General features: G+C 41.5%; 1 protein-coding gene across 1 annotated transcript in view; it reads right to left on the bottom strand.

Moving 5' to 3' along the window:
- raver2 (ribonucleoprotein, PTB-binding 2) overlaps window positions 1-17,632 on the bottom strand; it is a 77,393-nt gene that overhangs the window by 29,256 nt on the left and 30,505 nt on the right. Inside the window, exons 3-4 of the mRNA XM_076724240.1 lie at window positions 5,351-5,658; window positions 4,368-4,532 (exon numbers count right to left, since the gene is read on the bottom strand). Coding sequence (XP_076580355.1) covers window positions 4,368-4,532; window positions 5,351-5,658 — 473 coding nt within the window. The remainder of the gene's footprint in view (window positions 1-4,367; window positions 4,533-5,350; window positions 5,659-17,632) is intronic.

Genomic DNA, 17,632 nt, shown 5'->3' with positions numbered 1-17,632 from the left:
GTTTGTGTGTTTGTGTGCGTATGCGTGTGTGTGTGTGTGTGTGTGTGTGTGTGTGTGTGTGTGTGTGTGTGTGTGTGTGTGTGTGTTTGTTTGGCAGAGTTTAAATGGCCACATCAGCTGTCTGAATTGAGTGATGAGGTCACGACTGCCCTGTCACAGCTGTCTGTGAAGAAAGGTACATGACCTGTCACAGTGACAAGTTTAACTGTGAGCAGTGAACTGTCTTTCCCTCTCTTTCACTGTGTGTGTGTGTGTGTGTGTGTGTGTGTGTGTGTGTGTGTGTGTGTGTGTGTGAAAGTGAAGGGAAGACTCAGTGGATGAAAGTGTGACTATTATTCAAAACGATCATTTCTAAGAGGAAGACTCTAGATAAAATAAAACATTAGTTTTAATATTGGGAGATTTCAGATGAAACTAATCTATTGAATCGAAGTTGAAATTCCCCAAACATCAAATGTTCATGGAGGTTTTGCATTATCTTTGTGTGCAGCATTACACAATTAAACATGACACCTATGTTTGGAGTTTTACCTTCTTTGAATAAAACATTGAAAATACTGCGAGTTCCACCAAAGGGGGGCAATAATTGTGTCAAGCATCTAAAGATTGTACTTGGAAACACTTTCATCAGCTGTGCAACAATCAGTGCCAGTGATTGAGAGGAACATGTTCTTCAGAGTAAATCACATTACATATTCACAATGAGCTCATTTCTGCTGCATCGGAATAAAGCTGCCTACGTTTTCTGACAGCAAAATAAGGCTCATTCTGCGCTCCTCTTACAGCCTCTCTGGTTCATTGTGGAAAGGTGCTGATTTATAAGGAGGTTTATCCATCTTTTTTATCAGTTTTTATATCCATCCCATCAGTGCTCCCCTCTTCAGTCAGTGCAGAAGCATTCAGAGCCTTCACTTAAGTAAAACTACTAATACCACACTGTCAAAATCCTCTGTTACAAGTGAAAGTCCTGCATTGAAAATGTTATTTATGTAAAAGTATGCAAGTATAATCAGGGAAATAATGCAGGAAAATGGCCCCTGTGACTGTTAGATCATTATATATGATTAGATTATTGTTACTCATGAATTTATGTAAAATCAGATTTTACTTTTCTTGTCGTTGGTTGAGGTGGAGCTCATTTTGAACTATTCTGCATAGAACTGCAACTACTGATTATTTTTGTTCTAAATTAACTTGTTTATTTCCTCCATTAATCAAATGATTGGTTTGTACAAATTACCCAAAGTGACACCTTCACAATGTTTGTTTTGTCCAACCATCAGTCAAAATCTCAACATTCTTGTGCTTGTGATTTAGTTGAAATCTGTACTTAGCTGTTACTGCTGTGATGCTTTTTTTTTTGTTTGTTTTTCTGTTTTTTACTGTGCTTGTCAATTAAACATTGTCACTATTGCCATGAGAGCTGTTCTGCTACTCTGCTATCTGCTTTTTTTTTGTAATAGCTGCAGCATTACATCGATTTTAATATTCCTGTTTGGTGCATCATTGTTTATTCATTATCACGTAACATGGCCAGATAAATATTGTGCTGGTCTGTGCAGTATGTGACCATCATCTGCTGCACTAACTGTGGCAAATAGCTCCAGCTGTTGCTAAAGAAAATACAGGAAAATAAGAAAACAAATATACGAGGGGTGTCATCTGCTGTATTTGTGCTGTGCGTCACTGCATTAACATATGACATGGGCAACCTTATTGAGCCCGACAAGAGTAACGGTTTCTGCTCGGTCTGCCACTCACTCGACCTGTAGCCTGTGAAGAGTGGAACATATTCCTTTCATTAACCTGCCTCCATCCATACTCCACTTCGGTGACATCCATCCATCCTTATGTTCCTCCCCAACTCTGTGGAGCTTTTTACAGATATTAATTACCAAACTTATTATTTTTTGTCTAAAAGTAAATGTCATTTTTTAACTTGCTCTCAGCCATCATTACTACATTTACAGTTGCAAATATGCCGACAATCTTCTTACTGTGACTGACAGCCTGCCTCTCTTCACCATTTCACTTCAGTTCTCATCCCTTCCCACCTCCCTCCCTCCATCTATTAGGCCTGACACTGTCAGCCCTCTCCTCCCTCACTCCATCCTCTCTCTAATAAGTCTGGCATTCTCAACACAGCTCTCCCTCCTCCCCATCCCTCCTTACTGCCTCCATTCTGCTGTCCTTCCCTCTAATATGGTTGACATTCGTTACCTTCTCCTCCCTCCATCTCTCCTGGCTGACTCAAGCTAAAGTGCTGCCTGGAGGGCCCTTCGTGGGTAGCAGAATTATAGTGTTCAGGGCCAAGGCCACAGGTTAAGTGCACTCTGAACAGAGGTAAAGTGACAAGAGGGCTGAGTTCTACCTATGTGCACAGAGGAGGAAGAAGGTTTACATAAGACAGACTGCAGCTGACGACAGTAAGACATTAGGTAATGATCTAAGACTAAAAAACATGGAGATATCAAAGATGGCAAACTTCTGTTCAGGTATCACAACATGATACCTAACATGTATATATGGTGAGTATCTTCACCACCTAAGCCTTCACGATGCCCAAATATATCAGTCTTCATGGTGGAAAATCACCAGACAGACTGCACTAACCACAGCTGGTCATCTCTATTAAAACAGAGCCAGTGCAGTGGCAGTAACACTTTTCACACAGTAGCAGCACATACAGTCTGTTATTCTTACAGCACAGGCTTGACGAGCAGGAACAGCTAATCGTAGCACTTCACCTGAAAAAGTAGATCTCTTACATTCATTCTATTTCACATTTTATTTACCACTTTCATGTGCAGTCAAGTGTAGGGTTTTGAAAGGACAGTTTTCGAGTTCAGTTTCATATGTGAAGGATGTTAAAATTTTGCCCTCACATTTTCTTTCATTTCCTCTTATGGCACTAGCTTGATGAGAAATAACAGCTGAATGTATCAGTTTAAACAATATTGACATCTTTTACAGGCAGTACAGCAATGATGCTGCTGAAATAATACATTGATAATAACAATATATGACGTGATGTGCATTGTTTTTGGAAATGTGACTCATGATATACAGTCTCGAGAGAGGCGTATGAGTCAGCTTTTTCTCATGGTCGAGTGTTTAAAAAGCGATTGCAATAAATCATAATATCGAATGGCAGTACTTACAGTAATCACAATATTTAAGAATTGCAATATATATTGAATCACTACCTAAGTATCGTGGTAGTATCAAATTGGGATATGAGCATAACGTCTCAGCCTGAAACTCAATACTGTGAGTACTTGTTTGAATGCTACCCTGTATGTTTTCATGTCCCTCTATATGTTGTTTGTGCATCCTGTTCACTGGTGTACAGGGTTTCATAAGCTTTGTGCCTTATTCTAGTGCATACATGCTGGAGTGCAGTAAAACACACACACACACACACACACACACACACACACACACACACACACACACACACACACACACAGAGGCAAGCACATGCTGTATGGTACATAAAAAACGCTGAACCATAGGTCAAAGCCTGCTGGCTCTGCAACAGTGAAGCAACATGAGCTTAACACCCACAAAGCATCATGGGATCAGGATGATGTGGGTGTATTGATTTTTATGAGGGAGTGGGGCAGAGGGGTGGAGCTAAAACTGGAACTGCAGTAGATGACAGATACCCATTGAGTGATGCCTAAGTGGGCATGTGGGGGTGGAGTGGATGTAATGGGGCAGGGTGGTGTATAACACAGCTGAACTGAGCCAGGGGAAAAAAAAACAAACAGCAGACTGAGAGGGAGGGAGTGGAAGGGTGGGGCTGGTGTCACAGCAGCCACACCTCACCATGGAAACAGTTGCTTGGTGACACTGCGAGCTTGGCCGAGAGGAATGCCGACCCCTGAATTTTCTATCAGCACCTCTTACCTGCTGCTGTTTGATTGATAAATGTGTGCGTGAGGAAGGAGGAAACAAGTGCTAGTGTGTTGTACATATTATGAGGAACAAACAGATCCTGTCTGTGTGACTTTATCAATGAATAACATTTTCCTTGACACTACCAGGTTCTACAGGAGTGAAAAACAGAACTTGGGAACATTGAACTCAAGCCTTGGTTTCACAGCACAGACATGTTCAATGAGCCGGAACCTCTTGGATACACAATTTTGCAGATCAGATCTACGAGATGTGAAAACTAAAAGGCCCTGTCACATTTTCGTTAGGCTGTTATTATACTCGCTGCTAAATTGCCTGTCATATTTAGATGTCTTTCAACGGACTGCGAAAGAATTAATAACTTTCTGTGCAATACACTTGTAATGCAAAGAGCCCCAGAACCTGCATGTCTTCATACCCTCCCATACATACAGATACACACTCACCTGGCAGAAGACAGGTTTGTACGTTTCAGAGAAGAACTGGGCCAGTTCTTCAGAGTCACAGAGGTCCAGCGGCAGCCGGTTCACACACAGACACTTGGAGTGCAGGTTCTCCTCTTGGCTCAGCTGGTTGACGTCCATCCACTGCACCATCAATGAGCGATCGCCCTACGCAATCAAATAGTTTGATACTGAATCAGATTTTTAAGAGCCTGAACTGGTTTCAATGCTACTGCATGACATAACTAACCTCTAAATTCTACATTTATTATCAACAAATATTTCTATTGATGTACTTGCTACTAAATATTCATCCTCTTGGTTCAAAAGTGCTCTCAGCTCTTGAGCTGCGCTTCCATCTATGGTTTTTCTTTCACTGCTTGAGTTAATCACAAATGCAAGGTCAGACAAACTGTTGTATAATCTAAACTGGTGAACTAAAATTAGACTAAGAGTTTTTTGTTCATCATTTCTGCCCACAAATACTTTTTCTGTTTACAGGGAAAATTTATATTTTGACTGGCAGAACCTGTACTGGTACAGATAATCTGTTCTCCCCTGTGTGGCCACTTTCTATCTGTCATGACTGATGAATACAAGCTTCAGCCAGGCTTTGTGGAAGTAAACAACTCAATGGAAGGATGTGACAAAAGACTCAAATGTATAACTCCTTTCTGCTCACTTTTATGTTTAAATCAAATCTGGCGGCAGTTGAGTTCTAAGGTTAATTAAATCAAACAAAATAAATATGTAACCTGCTTTGTGTTGGTCAGCAGTCTAATCCAATATGATCAAATCCTACTCAGGTAACTTAAAATAAAATGTCAGGTAAAAATTATTGAGCCAATTCAAGCCAAATCAATTCAGGTTTAGTCCAGGTTTGACCCATCAAGCTAAAATGAATCTTTTTGTACTGTAAGGGTTAAAGGGGTAAGCATTTTCAAATCAAACACAACAGGATCATTTTAACAACCGCTCTAACGTACCAGCAGCCGGCCCAGCAGCTCAGATCGGGCCCGTGAAGCGGAGTCCTTCTTCATGTACTCAACAAACCCATATCCCTTGGAGTGGCCCGTCAGCTCGCTGTACACCAGGAAGGAGCGCTCGATGTTACCATAGGCGCGTACCAGCTCCTCAAACTGCTGGGCAGTGAAAGTGTGGGGCAGGTTGGTGAGGCAGAGCAGGGAGTCGGTGGGCTGCAGGGTGACGTTGATCAGGCGTCCCCGGACAGTGCTGTGATGGAGGGAGCGGATGGCATCCTGAGCCTGGTCCCCGTTCAGCAAAGTCACAAAGGCTGGAGGAGGGGACATTATGGAGACAGCGACGAGAGGAAAAGACAGACGAAGACAGGAACAGACACAAAAAAAGAGATGCACAGACATAAATGGACGGGGAAGTGTGAGAGACAAACACAAACATACATTCAAAGCAGACATTCAAAAACAGGCAGAAAGCAGTTGGCGCAGAATGCAGGATGGAGACGCACAGTCAAAAAACATGCAAAAAAACAAGCTCCATGAAAAGCAAAGAAAATAAATGACAGGCCAAAGGTGGCAAAGTGACGAAAAAATAAGAGGTAAAAGACAACACTTGGGCACGAACAACCAAAACCACAGACAGACAGTCATAAAGACAGACAGACAGATACACAGAGAGAAAGACAACACATTAGCTAGAAAGCCAATAGGGAGCCACTATGTAGGGGGAATCCACTGTGACACACATACATACACACCTCATCTCATTTAAAAAGGACAACCTGATTGGTGCACGCACATAAAATATATATGTGTATATCGTTTCCTAACATCACATTTCAAATAAACACGACTGCTTCTTCTGACAGAGTATCTCTTCCAATCACTGCCTGTGCTCCATGTTTTTCTCTTTTTTATTCACAGAAGATGATCTACGTCCCTTTCCTGAAATTGAAAACGTCAGCTGTCCTGTTTCATTTCAACCCTGTAAAGTTTATCACCTGTATAGAGGCTGTCAGTCTTTACAGCTCAGCGTTTTTCTGTAAGTCTACTGAGAGGGCTTTGATGTTTTATGTTAAGGTCCAATGCAGCCACCGAAGCCTGAGTGAGAATGTCTAATAGGCTTCCTTGTGATACTGAGCTCAAAGACGACGTGTAAAAGGCCCATTAATGAAACCACACACACATAAAAAACTTATTAGGCTGAAGGGCAGGAACAGAGGGAATGTATAGTATATCAGATGCCTATAAAGCTTCAAGCAGCCTCACATCAAAATAGCTATGGACAGATTGATGGGCTGTGAAAAGAGGCAGTGAGAAATTGATTGAATTCTGTGTGTCTGTGTGTGTGTGTGTATGTGTGAGCGTGCACGAGTCGGGATGACGGAGAAAAAGCTGTGTTAAGAGAAAAACACTATGTGTATGTGACATAAAAACAACAACAGGTACACCGAGATTTCAGACACACTCAAAAAGGCAAAACTGACCCGGACAGCTAACACTAAAGCCCCACAACAGGCAGGGAGGAAAAACTGGGATGTCTGCCCAGCCACTAGAACACACTGACCTAATACATAATGTGCACAGTGCTGAGGAGGTGAGAACACTGGACCCAACTATCTGATAAGTCAAATGTAACTTACAAGCAGATAATACTTAGCATCCTGCTGTAAAAACAGCTGTGACTTCTGACCAGAGAGTCATCGATTAACATTACAGCCAGGAAAATATGGATAGAAAGACAAATGAGACGTCTTCCCTAAACAACTTATGTTGGAGCTACTGAGCGAAGGTCAGTATAACAATGAGATTGCACTGTGCAGCTCTGAGGTTTGACTATTTAAATCAGTGGGCACTGGAGCGACAGAGCATGCGTACAAAAAAACCCTCAGCAGCTTCTGGCAACCAAAGTGTCAAAAGACTAACAGAATTCATTTGAATTGTAAACACTGAACCATGCTACACTGCTGAAAACATACAGGCCGCAGGCAAGGCCATAATAAACAAGCAAACAAATAAAAATGCTATTTGATACTGAGAAATAATGTCTGTGGTCCAGTGTGGTGATGTCATTAAAATGCTTTGTGATAAGCAACTTTTCTCAAAACCAGTGTTCAGATTTTAACTGAGTTGCATCATTTTTTAAGAAACCAAAGGAGATGAAACAAAGAGTACTACTGATTCGTGGTACAGCGGACCAGCACAAGGTTGTCTCATCGAAGTGAAACAGGAAAAAAGAGGTTTGTGTGATTTTTTTGGAGAGCTAAACTAAAGACAGCTGTGCCTTCCGCTGTGAGCTTTTGACCTGCAGGAATATCGCTGTGCCTCAGGACACTGCTGCCCGTGCGGTCAGCCCAGTGACTTTCATCAAAGCTGTGATCCTGTCTCTGAAGTCATGCACACATTGTTCTTCAAATAGCATCTTAAGAGTTTCACCACTGCACATGCAAGCTCTGTATAAATTGGCTACTGCTGTAGGAGCCATGTTTTTGTCAACAGTGTATTTGAAGCAAAACTCTAATAGAGAGATTATTTCATGATGTTTGTGACTTTGGAGCTGCTGCTTTCCACTTCCTCCCTGCATCCACTGGCTACTCAGTTGTCAGTAAGGCACGGAGCCTTCACCACGACGAAAGAAAGGTCCATCTCACACTTCCGAACAACACTGGGACAGAGGTATAGATTTCAAAATTAAACAAAACAATATTTTTGTCCAAAGGTCTCAACATTATTATACAAGTGACAGCAGAAAAATGTATCATTTCATAGTATGCATATTATTAATTCATCATTATACTGACATATATGATTCCAGTTAATAATTTCCTTTCAGAAACATGCTGTCTTCACTGAGAGACTGTTTTTACAGAGGAGCACAGAGAACAGACAGAGAGCTTCATCACATGGTGCAACAACAATCAGTAATGAGCTTGTGGCGACTACGATGCTTCAAATATGGAAGCTGCTGCAAAGAAGCTACAAACTGTAAACTGTTTCTCATGAAACATTTCTGTGAAATTTTGTCCTAACTGGCATATGAATTCTGAAAACAGTGACCTTTGACCACTAAAATCTGATCAGTTCATCCTCGAGTCCAAGAGAACATTTGGGTTATTTCATGTTCATGAGAATGGGACGGACAAAAAAACAAAAACACAAACACGACGCCCTCAGCCATGGCTGTCACTGATGCCGAGGCAGAATAGGATTTGTTTCAAAATTTACCAAAAGCGTTGTGAACAGCATTTTTTTTAGTGTTTTTCCATACTATCCTGATCAGGACTGCTGCTTTATATCCCAATTCTTCGTTCCCATAATGATGCTCCATGCTGGAAGTGAAAGAGACCCTGACAACTGGCAGCTTGGGGGGCAAGTTGAGTGTCAATTGTAGCTCTTGTCTTCCATTAGTGCTGATAAGATAGAGAAGCCAAAAACAGCAGACTGTGATAAAATTCAGCATCGTTCAGGTTGCCAAAACCAAAAACCTTCATCCTCAAATACACTGTATGCAAAAGGATATGATATGGGTATAAAATGACGGTATAGGTCATTTTGAACATTTTAAGATAATACTAGTGACTGAACATCAAGCACAAGGTGAGCTGTGCCCAGAATAGTCATCACTGTGCCACTCTGAGGCCCAAAGCAGCCCCCCCCCCAGGCCTCTGGTGCCTTTTTAAGCAGTCATCAAGGTAAAAAATGAAGGTATGCACATTTGTTTGCTTTAGCACCATCATTTATTGAGCTACAGACTAGCTTCCAGACTATACTCCAAACAACAGGTCATTTACAGCTTATACTCCTAAATGTGCATAATTGCACATGTTTGTGTTTGAGCCTGCTGAGTGTCAGTGTGTACATGTTGATATGACAACCCCAGAAACAGAAAGAGAGAAAAGACATACTCTTTGGCTACTGATCCAGGTCTTGAATCACCACAAACACCCTCAGAAAGACTCAGCGACAACAGTAACATCACATGTCTGAGCCTGAGTGCACAACAAGCAGTCCAACCAAACAGGAAATGGACTGTTGAATGCCGGACTTCACGATCCTGGCCCACAAATCACTGAGTGATTAATTGTTCATCCTTAAAATGAAAACACTGGCAACTGGTGTTTCTGCCACTCATCAGAGAGAGTGATACAGCCAAAAAAACATTAGACCTTAAGAGTGATTTCTGGTGCTAAAAAAAATGGTGCTTCAATCACAAGCAGTGCAAATCATGATTACTCAGTCGAAGCTGGTTGCATCTATGTGGCTTACAGTTCTAGACAGCCGGTTCAGCGCCTTCACAACATGAATGCACAGCAATTCAAAAGTTCAATAGAAACCTCTCCAAACAGCCCAGAGTCATAATCCACTCTTCTACCATTATCACATACGTTTGGTGTGTTGCGGTTCCAAAACAATCCTCCTTCCACCACACCAGCATTTGTCATTTCAAACAGCTTCACAGCTACGAGGAGGCAATCGCACAAGCATTGTATTTAGCTCTGTTGTGGAGAAAATGGAGTAAACTGAACATATGACTCAATGGTGGAGATGTGGATTATGGTGCAGGGGTAATTTAAGTTTTAATGAATGTTTTTGGGCCGTGACTATGAGCCATTATTGAAATCCATCCTAACTGTTGGGAATCCACGCCAACTAGAGCGACTGCTCCAACAGGAGTAAGCTACTAACTCATAGAGGCATCTTTCAAGGCTGAAACAGGTAAATCTGAGATTTTAAAATTAAGATATTTGGTATCATATTCCTTTAAAATCACAAATCAATTCATTAAGTATTTGGCAGGCTTTCCAGCATCGCACAGAGGTGTCAAACCTATACAAACCAACAAGTTTAACATCAACACAAACAAGTACAGAAAGTTCATCTGACGTTTTTATGGCATCGTGAAATAAAAGAAATTCATATTAAAACAACTCTAGAAACTATTTGTGATAGATTTGAGGACATACAACAATGCAGGTAGGACTGCAGCTAACGGCAATTTACGTTACCAGTTAATTTGCTGCTTATTTTTTGATTAATCAATTAATTGTTAGGTCTATAAAATGTTGAGATGAGACTTCACATTGCTTGTTTGCTTTGACTAAAATTCCAAAACCCAAAGATATTCAGCTTACAATGATACAAAAAACAAAGGAAAAAGAAAAAGACATCCTCACACTGAAGGAGCTGGGAACAGAGAATATGACATTTTTCCTTGATAACAAACTGGACACTGACTCAATGTGGTACAACATTGTCCCCTTTCATCTCCTGTGCAAGCTGTCAAATCCTATGTATTAAACTGTAAAACATCTGTGGGGCAGACGGGAGATCTGGAGGTATCTTAAAAACGTCTTCAATGCAGGATGCCTGCTACGGCACTCAAAAACACCTCTTTTATCTCCATATCAACCAATCCCTCAAAACAGAGATACTCAGACATGGTGTCCACAGTCTTTGGTTAAAAAATACCATACAAAAACTACAAAGCCACAGTATAACCTGCTCCTCTGCATGTACAGGAATGTGCAAATCAGGTAGGCGCTGGAGTCTTGCTTGGAAAGTATTAGCCAAAAAAAATGTTGAAATGAGCAACAATTGGGACATCTGCTCCACAGGCGTCTTAGTTTTCACAGAGAACAATCAATGTAGGTGGATCTAATGCAAGGTCAGCGTGGAGCTAACACATAGAAAATCTATCCGCACCTCTCTGTATCTCTGTCTTCATCCTGCCTGCATTTGTCTTTCTCCCGCAACTGCATCTGTATCTTTATTGATCCCTCTGTGTTGTCTTTGTGTGCCTTTTCTTCCCACCATACTCCTCTCCGACTCCCGTATTTCTTCATATCTGTTGGCTTTACGCCCGTCTGTCCTTTCGGTCTCTCTCACTACTTCTCTCCCAGCTTTTCCATCTCCATTTCCACGTCTGTCTTCAGATACCGCCTCCACCCAAATCAATTACCTCAAAGCCCATCTAATACTTTTACACATACACACATTCAAACGCACACACACTCACACACTGTAATGGATCCCTTACGCTAAGCTGAGAGTCTAATCTGGTTTTAACCCGCTAAGTATGCTACCTAACATTAGACATTACGTGGAGATGGAGTGAATATGGTTTGGGTTGCTAAAGCTCTTGCGCTTTCTATTGCCACTAATGACACAGTGCAGGCCAACAAGCAGGGGGCTGACATCAAATCCTGCTCAATATGTTCTCCAGCAGTGAAAGGGAGAATTCTAAGACTCTAAAATATCTTACAAAATAATAATTCACAGCCTGGCAATCATTGAGTGGGCTACCAAGTGAACTCTGTCAAAAAGGGAAAAGAGAAAAGCTAAGAAAAAAAAAAAAAGAATTGCACAAAAGTGCCAATGTCTTTAATTATGGGTCTCTGCTTCTGAACACGTCGATTATTCCCCATGTTCCTATGAGGAGTGTGTAGTGGCACAGGGAAAGAAAAGAAATCTTCCGTTGAAATCACCTCCAAGGCTGCAATTCTGCTGCCACGTACCCTGTTGAAGGAGCTAATTAAAAACAGGGGAGTTACAAACAGCACAGCGGACCCCTGAGACTCGAGGGGCTGGTCCTCATGCTGCGTGGAAGGTGGCCCTGCTGTTTCATCTTGGTCCCGTGGCTGAGATGAAAGTTTCAGGTGGAGAGAGCAGTCTCTTGGTAATAAACAACTCAGTGGGCTAAAAGGGGAAAACGCTCCGGAATCTAGGTTCAGTCTACGCAAGTCGTCATGACCGCTTAGTTGATCGCTTTAAAAGATGCATGGTAGCTCTTTAAATTTGAGGCTGTTGACTAGAAAAACTGCATCTAACTTTCATTGTGAGTATAATACAAATGAACAGCATCCTCCCCAACCTACATTTAAATAAACAAACCGTATTTTGACATACAAAGATGGAAACACTTCTGTCCAGACTAAAATCTCTCAACTATTGGACGGCTTTAAGGGTGTTCATTCACTGGGTACTCGCAGCATTTAAGCTTTACAAGCTGTAGCGACTGATTTGCTGTTTTCGTTGCCCAGATTTTGCCTCTCAGGCAGCAAGCTGCATTAGCTTCTTAGTGGGGGCTGTTTGGGACTGTATGCAGCTTGTGGACTGCAGACACAAACGCTTTGGTTACATCGAACACGCAACACAGCAGACTGTTCGAGGAGCATTGTGTGAGTCACAGGCAAAACAAGATGGAGAGCTTTCGTTTCGGGATCGTTTGGGATTGTGTCTTTAGTTTATGGACCCAGCACGGTGCTGTGAAACTTTTTTTTTTACTGATTTTGTGTAATATTAGCAAGACCACAGCAGGCATTGGTAAATGGACTGCATTTATATGGCACTTTTCTAGTCTACCAACCACTCAAAGTGCTTTACAACACACACAGTCACACACCGATGGTGGTGTGAATGTGTTGGGAACAATTTGGGATTCAGTATCATGTCCAAGGACACTTCAATATCTTGTCAGCTATTATCAAGCAGATAATCAGCGGATGGATGGATGGATGGATGGATGGATGGTAGGGCTAAGACATTGTGCTTGCCTACTATTTTGATACTTTCATGATACTTGGGTTCACATTCGATGTGTATTTTGATTCTATATTACAATTTATTGTGATTTCTTTTTTTTTGTTGCACTGGTTATATCCATACAGTGGAATGTAAAAGTTAGGAGGAGGATAGGATTTAAGGAGGGTAAAGTTTCTGTTACTGTGAATAGCTAAGTGAGTAAAACATGACCTGATTTCCTTTTTCCTTTCACGGTTTCAAAATAACAAAAAAGGAAAAGGGCCAGAAGGAAAAGTCTGGGCACCCTGCATGGTCAGTGCTTTAACAACTATCAATGCTACTAAAGGCTTTTTGTTGTGAGCTGAGAGTCTTTCAGCTCTCGTTTGGGGGTTTGTGCTTATTTTTCCTTTTAAAAGGCCTCTAGTTCTTTGAGATTCTTGGACTGTCTTGCATGCACTGCTCTTTTGAGGTCTATCCACAGATTTTAGATCATGTTTAGGTCGGGGGGACTGTGAGGGTCACTGCAAAACCTTCATCTTGTCCTCTAGAGGAAGTCCATTGTGGACTTTGAGGTGTGTTTAGGATCATTATTCTGTTATAGAAGCCATCCTCTTTTCATCTTCAGCTTTTTTACAGAAAGTGTGATGCTTGATTGCAGGATTTTGCTGGTATTTAATTGAATCCATTCTTCCCTCTGCCAGTGAAATGTTCCCTGTGCCACTGGCTGCAACACAAGCCCAAAGCATGATCGATCCACCCCCTTGCTTAACAGTTGGAGGGGTGTTCTTTTCATGAAATCCTGCTCCCTTTTTCTCCAAACATAACTTGCTCACTGTGGCCAAAAACTTCTATCAATCTTTCCCATCATCATCCATTCCATATGGTGTGGCACCATTTACTCTGATATTCAGTGAAATAGTGAGACCCTGGGTGTTGATTTTGTAGGCCAAGGACCAAAACGAATTAGACTATATGTCCCTGGCCTCTTATAAGCCCGTCATAGTGTACATAACCCTGACCTCCAGCCAGTTTCTAATTTGATTTTCTTCTCTTTTTTTGTCTGAAAGCTTTCCCCTTGACACAACAGGTTATTCTATCAGTGAAATTCCTCATTATGATCCAAGGGCAACACTACAGATCAATTTAAATGAGAAATTTCACCAACCACCAGCCTGGAAGTCATCTATCATCTTTCTGTGATCATCCCTTATCCCTTAAAGGCCGTCATGTAATAAATTACAATTTTATCCATTTCACAGATGCTTCCTCTCTGCTACAGGTGAAAAAGTTGCTTGATTGGTGATGTCAAAGGTTTCAATTTGCTTTAGAGATCAAAGGCAGATAAGAGGGGAGCAGGACGCAGAGGACGCTGTTTAGAAATTACATCATCATTGCAACTTCAACCTGAACTAAGGATATATTGTCTGTGTGAGCCAGGGTTGAAAGGCTGGGAAGGACGAGCTCTCTTTGGAGCTTGTTGCTCTTTATCAATCTCTCTCTCTGTCTCTCTCTCACACACACACACAAACACACACACACACACACACACACACACACACACACACACACACACTATACACAGGAACACAGGAGCGAGAGCACAGAGTCTACTGTGAATCACCCTTACAATGGAGGCCCCAAGGATGTTCTTGACTGCAAACTGCAAAGAGCATAAATCCTCAGATCAGAGCGATGGTGTACTTTGAGAGGATCACAGCTTCGATACAAAAGGCTATCAAAATATTTGCATTGTCTGAAACATGTTCATTATAAAAGAGATTTCACATAAAAAGGCAAAAACAGGACAAGAACGGAAGAATGACTTGTGGCACACAGACTGAGCCTTCTAGTCGCTGTGGTAAAACACCATTAGCAGGTATTTCTACAGATGTAACACACACAAACAGCTATGACAAAGCCACGGTTGTGCCTCCTAGCTCTGTATGAATCCTCATTCTCCTTTGCATCTCTTATATTCCTCCCCGCCGCTCTGTGCTACAGTATCTACATGAGTAAACACTTCAGACGAGCTGTATCCTCCTCTCTCCCCCAGCAGTCCTCTCATCCCCAGAGCCCTTTGTCTTCCAACACGTCGGCCCTCCCACTCTCTCCTCTCCATCATCACCACCTCCCTCTCGATTCTGTTCGCTCCCTCGCCTCTTGCTCTTTCCATCCATCAGTATCCTCACAGTCCTCCAGAATGCAGCATAATGTCCTCCAGGACTGCCGTGGAAGTGCCATGGCAGTCCTGGAGGACATTAGGGCTTAAATATTTGTTGGTTCAACAGATTAGTATTATTATGGAATATGTATGTATAAAAAATATGGATAATTGTGCAACCATGTTTCAAAAGCACAGCATGAAGCCATTTAAACAATATCAGTAAATCATTGGCACATTTATTTTGACGAGTCACGTCTTCTATTATTTCAACTGGTCTCAGTGTCATGGGTGTTTTAAGTTGGGCTGGTCAGGGTCTTGGGTACTGATCTCATCTTTTATAATTATGATCAAGGCCAGTTTGCGCCTTTTGTTTACTTGTTTGTTTTTTGGCTCCCCTCCCAGCACTGGTGACTGCTCCTGCTATAGACCGGACAAGCTGCTTTGCTGACAGTCAGTCATGTTTCACTGTTTTGTGCTTTCATTAGAGGAGCAGGTAATACTTATTTCCCATAGTGTACACAATGTGCAGAAAGGTTCTCCTAAAGTCACTCAGTCAATCATGGTTTTACTCACTAATGCAACAGTTAAGTAAATTTCCTTTAGCAAATCCAAAGAACTTAATATTAAGCCAATAATGAATACCAAACTGGCACTATTTTGTTTTTTGATCTCTGTCCTGACTTGAACACTCAAACACGACTTTATCTTGACTCAATTTCAGAACTGCTCAAGCTTGGACTCACGATCCGGTTAATTCTCAAAGAGCAAAAACTCTCAAACCTGACGAATGCTAAAAACTCTTCTTCACATATTCCCCACGGAAAAACAACTAACACACATCCTTAGTGTTAACCAGTAACATTTAACAACATTGGTATGTAGCGGGGACAGAACAACCCCCCCTTAATCATTAAGAAGGCATGCAGCAGTCTCCAAAAGGCTCATAATGACACTGGTTACCTGTTGCTTTTAGAATTGATTTCAAGACATTATTGATGACTGACAAAGCCTCGAGAGGCCTTGCCACAAGTCATTTACCAGTTGTTCCAAGGTCCAGGCTGATACACTTTCCAGTCAGGGCTCCTAGACTTTGCAACAACCTGCCTGAGTAGATCAAGGCTGCAAATTCTGTTTCATCTTTCATCCACTTTTAAAAACCCACCTTTTTCAAAGTGCTTGTTGGTCATTTCATTTTTTATGACTATGACAAATAAAACTGAGGGAACATAGAAATTATCTGATAGGACTCCACTCCAAAGATTAATAACATTAATATATATAATGTAAATATATGTAGAGACAATTCTTCCCTCCCAAAACACTAGTTGGGACATGTCCCTCCTGTGCATCGGCAAACCTGCAACCTTTATAGGCATTGAACCAGATTTGGTGCAGGGGGCTCTGGTCTCATTCAGTTCTGCAATAGCAAAAAAAACCCAGCATACACCAGGGGGCTCAAGATGCAACAAGTGTGGGCCCAATATGCAGGCAAGTTGGGAGCAAGAACTATCTTGGTATTTGAATGCAACATGAATAAATAGGTTCTGGTAATTTCCAAATGTAACAGAAGGTTAAACCACTTCTGAAACTAGCTAACTTTACAAAGGAGGATATTAACATTTAGACTATGTTGCTATAAAATCAAACATGGACAACACTGGACCTGAAAATGCTTTTTGTGTTTGTTGTTCTTGTTGTTATCAGTTGCATCAGTAATATTTACAGTAAATGTTATTGCATATATGAGGTTGGTGGGTGGTGTATCTGGTGTATAGATGGACAGAGAGATGAAGAAATGAAGGGAAGGGGGGATGAGATGCATAAGAGGCAGTGCTGAGTGGATCTAACGCTCGGCATCTCTTCAACAGCCACCCACGCAGCCGCCCACAGCTACATTGTTCCCTCAGCCGCTCTGTCCCTCTCTGAAACATTTCACTCTAAAAATGGATGATCCACAAATGTAATTCTGTGTGCTTGTATACAGTTTTGTAGTATACATATGGAAATCTGCAGTTCCAGAGGAAACATAACCATGAACTAGAATTACTGCCTCGTTGTCGCTCAAACCAACAACCAGTCAAGCTGCAGTTTACATCTGTCCAGACTCGTAGAATATATGCAGTGAAGACTTTGAAGGAATTTAATAAAAATGCTTCTTTTTTTGGCAAAACTGAAGTTATCATGATATTGACATGTATGATTCCAGTGAATAATTTGTGGTGAGAAATATGCTGTCTTCACAGAGGAGAACAGAGGACTGACAAAGAGCTTCATCACATGGTGCAACAACAATCAGCAGTGAGCTTGTGGTGACTACAATGCTTCAAATATGGGTGTTGCTGCAAAGAAGCTAAAAAACTGTAAAACATAGATGCTTCACACACATCTCCAACCCGGCAGCACAGAAGACCTACACAATCAGCACAGTTTGAAGGTGGACACCCAAGGTTAGAGTCACCAATTCAATATGTGAGTTATAATGTCGAATAATGACCAGAAAAGTGTTTTTGTAGAACATTATGATGTCACAGTGAAGTTGACCTTTGACCCAAAATGCCATCACTTGATCATTTTCTCCTCTGAGACATTTGTGTGAAAATTAGCGT

Source organism: Chaetodon auriga, chromosome 3 (assembly GCF_051107435.1).
Source record: "Chaetodon auriga isolate fChaAug3 chromosome 3, fChaAug3.hap1, whole genome shotgun sequence".
Lineage (NCBI taxonomy): Eukaryota > Metazoa > Chordata > Actinopteri > Chaetodontiformes > Chaetodontidae > Chaetodon > Chaetodon auriga.
This window is presented reverse-complemented; position numbering and strand designations above follow the sequence as displayed.